We start from the raw sequence: 3960 nt of genomic DNA, 5'->3' as shown, positions 1-3960 counted from the left end.
CCAATAATAAAAAACCCACATCAATTAATCCATTACACCAACACACCAACAAACCCATAACAATTCTCACCCCAAAACCAAAGAATAACTATACCAAAATGCTTACCTTAGCTCCTAGAATCCAAGAGAACCTTGCTCTCACAACAATAATCCAACTAAGAGCTTGAATCAAAGGCACAAAATGAAAGATATGAGAACCCTAGGTCTCCCTTAGCTGAATAAATCGAGAATGAGGGGAAAGAATGAGGAAAATGAAGCCAATCCATGAATTATATCACTTAAAAACTCGAAACACGCTTCTACTGTTCATGCACCGCGGGTGCGCTCCAACATGAACCGCGGGTGCGGTGTGCCCTCGGCAACACAACCAAAAAATCTGAAAATTACGCCCGTAGGTGCGGTACAAAACTCACCGCGGGTGCGGTGCCTCCACCGCGGGTGCGGTACCTACCACACCGCGGGTGCGGTGTCTGTTTGGCAATCCTCCTAAAAATGCTGCAATATAGACCGCGGGTGCGCTGCTCAAAATACCGCGGGTGTGGTCTGGTCTCTGCCAAAACAAACTCTTATGCAACTAAAATCGACTCACAACGCTGATACAATACAACTACCATCAATTAATATCAACAATGCCACAAAACAATAATAACCAACAATACTATGACCCATAATCACAACTCTTAACATCTAAACTAAATAATCCATAAACATACGAAAACTTAAACCGTCCCTTACACCAGGCTTGGCTATTACAAAAAGGCCCCAGAGGGAGCCCCGACGATCGTATTTCTATTCGAAAAATGATAGGTTAGGGCCCAGTTGACCAGTGAGAGTGTTGTTGGTGTCCCCCGCCACCCAGTACTGTGGTTACATGTAGATGGATCCATCGACTCTTGAGGTTTATGATCATGATCAGGAAATTCACAATTATCGATCTGAATTCAACAAAAGAAAAGGAAAAGGAAATTTTATTATCATGTTAAAATGTTTTTATTTCATGATAAGGAAAAAGGGTTAAGGTTATTTATGCATGCCATGAAATGTTATTTTTAGCTAAAAGTATTTTCACTGTTGCATGCGATTTTATACGTATTACTTGTTATAAAGATTATAGTGTGTTGAATCTTTAGACTCACTAGGTGTTATTGATGCATGTGAGGTTGAGGGAGGCTTGGCGGATGATCCTACTGGACTATCGGTGCACACAACCGAGGACCAGCGTTACTATTTTCCGCATTATATTTTATGATTACTGATTTAAGATAAGATTTTTAAGACTATTTATTTATGCTTTTGAGAGATTTTTGAGAGGTCTAGTATGGGCTTTACTTTTCAAATTATTGCTTTTTAGGTTTGGTAAACAGTAGACGATTTCAGTTTTTTGACTATTTCACTTGATTTTTAAGATGCTAGTTGGTTGATGATTTATTTTTAAGGGGCAAAATATTTTATAAAAATATTTTAGTGAAAGCCGAAAATTTTAGAGGAAAAAAATTTTCTAGTACTTTTAAAGCAATAAAAAGGGCAGAAGTTTCAGTTGGTATCAGAGCAAAGTTCCTGTAAAGGGTTGTGCCACCATCAGCACCAGGAAGAATAGTCGTCAAGCCTCAGAGTTGTAAGTTTTACATGCTTTATGTGATTTAATATGTTGTTACCTGCATGATGATATGAATATTATGTGTATGATACATGTTTATTAGCTTTTTGAGCATTTATGCTTTGCATGCTTAAATTGCTAAAAAGAATTAGGACATGTCACATGATTAGAGAACTTAGATTTAACTGCATGTTGGTTACGTTAGAATTTGAAAACCGTTCGGATAAAATGCCTCCTAGACGTGCACCCGTTATCGAGAATCAAGAAAAGAACAGTGTTAATCGTCGAGGGAATAGTCAAAGAAATGCACCACCACCACCTCCTCCGCCAGGGGATCCTGCTACTCGTGCATTAGAGGGTATGGCTCATCTCTTCGAGCAACAAATACAGCAGCAGCAATTACAACAGCAGCAGTTAAAACTGCAGTTACAGCAGATACAGTAACAGCATCTACAGCAGCCACCCAGGCCACAACAGGATATTTATTTGTAGTTCCGGAAGCTAGGGCCGAAGGAATTTTCTGGCACCACCGATCCATTTGCTGCTGAGAGTTGGATCCGTTCACTCGAGGTACATTTTCGCTATCTGGACATGGGAGACGCCGACCGTGTGAGGTGTACTACTTATCTGCTTAGGGACGATGCTTCTTTATGGTGGGAAGGAGCCGAGCATGGTGTTGACCTTGCTACACTCACTTGGGCACAGTTCAAGACAAAATTCTATGAGAAATACTTTACTACTGATGTCAGAAGCCGGATAAAGAGAGAATTTATGACTCTCCGTCAGGGAGACATATCTGTTGCTGATTTTGTGAAAAAGTTTGATAGGGGTTGCCACTTCGTACCCCTTATTGCTAGGCATGCGGAAGAAAAGCTTAGACATTTCATGGATGGCTTACAACCTACCATTCGGGATAAAGTTATGATGATGCGTCAGGGGAATTATGCTATGGCAGTTACTTACGCATATCAGGTTGAGCAGTCCTTGAAGGACATTGATTTTGAGATTCAGCACAAGAGGCGGCACTACCAGAATAACAATCAGCTGAATAAGAAGCCATATACGGGTCCTACTAGACCTCAAGGGCCTCAAAAGCCCCAAGGTCCAGTCAACAAGCCAGCTCCACCAAAGCCACAAAATCCTGCAGCACCAAAGCCTACTGAAAGGAAACCATGCAAGGAGTGCAACCGTCTACATCTTGGCAAATGCGAGTTGGGATCATTTAAATGTTTTTACTGCAAGGAGGCTGGTCACAAAGCTATTGATTGCCCAAAGAGGAAGGCGGGTACTACGGCCCGAGCTTATGTTATGAATGTCGAGGAAGCTGAGGAAGAGGCAGACACTACACTCATCATGGGTAACCTAGTAATTTAACATTTTTATATTGCTTATTATTGCTTGAAGTGTTAAATTGGTTATTAGAATTTATTGGGAATCAAGATTCAACCTAGTGAAAAATTAGGTTGCATTTTCTACTTAGTTGGACTTAAGTTATGATTTTAGAAACCATGGAAAATGATTTGCATTTCGTGCCTTATTTTATGTGAAGGATGAAATGATTCCAAATAAAAATTTTTAGGGCCAAAATTAAAGGAAATCATAATTAAGGGGTTTAGGAAGGATTTCGAATTTTTGGAGGGGTTAACATGCAATTTCGAAAATTTAAGGGACCAAATTCCAATATTTCAAAATATAAGGGACCTGAGTGCAATTTCAGAATTCTTAAGGATCAAAGTGCAATTCTCGAAACATAAAGGACTAAAACAGAATTTCGAAATAGTATAAGGACTTAATTGCAATAATTCGAAAATTTGGGGTCAATAATGCAAATTTCAAAAAAAATTGACTAAAGTGCAATTTGTTTCAAGAAATGTTTAAGTTCAACACGAAATTTTCATATAACCTTGGGAATTAATGATAGTAAATCCTTAAGATTCAACGCGAAAAAATTTAATTGACATCTTCACCGCAGGGAGGATCATCATTCTAGGTGTAGCTACCTATGCTTTGCTAGATTTAGGAGCTGTATACATTCATTCATATCTGAAACCTTCATCAAAAGACTGAAAATTACTCCTCAAGATATGGGTTTGGGTTTCAAAGTTACTATCCCTTCTGGTGAACAAATGCTCACGACTAAGATTGTTAAGAATCTGGAGCTTCGTTTACTCAAAGATGTTGTCCGGGCAGATCTTATTGTCCTTCCTATGCCCGAATTCGATATTATACTTGGGATGCATTGGTTATCAGCGAATGGAGCTTCGATTGATTTTCGTCAGCGATCAGTATCTATTAGGCCGCCTAGTGGTAAATCTTTTGTCTTTGAGGCGGCGAGAAACAAGCAAATGCCGCACATCATCTCT

At 39.4% G+C, this 3960-nt stretch overlaps 1 protein-coding gene across 1 annotated transcript; it reads left to right on the top strand.

The window, feature by feature from the left end:
• Positions 1-2188: 2188 nt before the first annotated feature.
• On the top strand, positions 2189-2971 carry LOC140811138 (uncharacterized). The gene has a single exon (XM_073169011.1). It carries the CDS (start codon positions 2189-2191, stop codon positions 2969-2971), a length of 783 nt encoding a protein of 260 aa, XP_073025112.1.
• The last annotated feature ends 989 nt before the right edge of the window (positions 2972-3960 follow it).

Source organism: Primulina eburnea, chromosome 14 (assembly GCF_022965805.1).
Source record: "Primulina eburnea isolate SZY01 chromosome 14, ASM2296580v1, whole genome shotgun sequence".
Lineage (NCBI taxonomy): Eukaryota > Viridiplantae > Streptophyta > Magnoliopsida > Lamiales > Gesneriaceae > Primulina > Primulina eburnea.
This window is presented reverse-complemented; position numbering and strand designations above follow the sequence as displayed.

What these genes read in the sequence shown, in the direction of transcription:
- LOC140811138 (XM_073169011.1), top strand. Translation starts at nt 2,189, where the DNA reads ATGGGAGACGCCGACCGTGTGAGGTGTACTACTTATCTGCTTAGGGAC.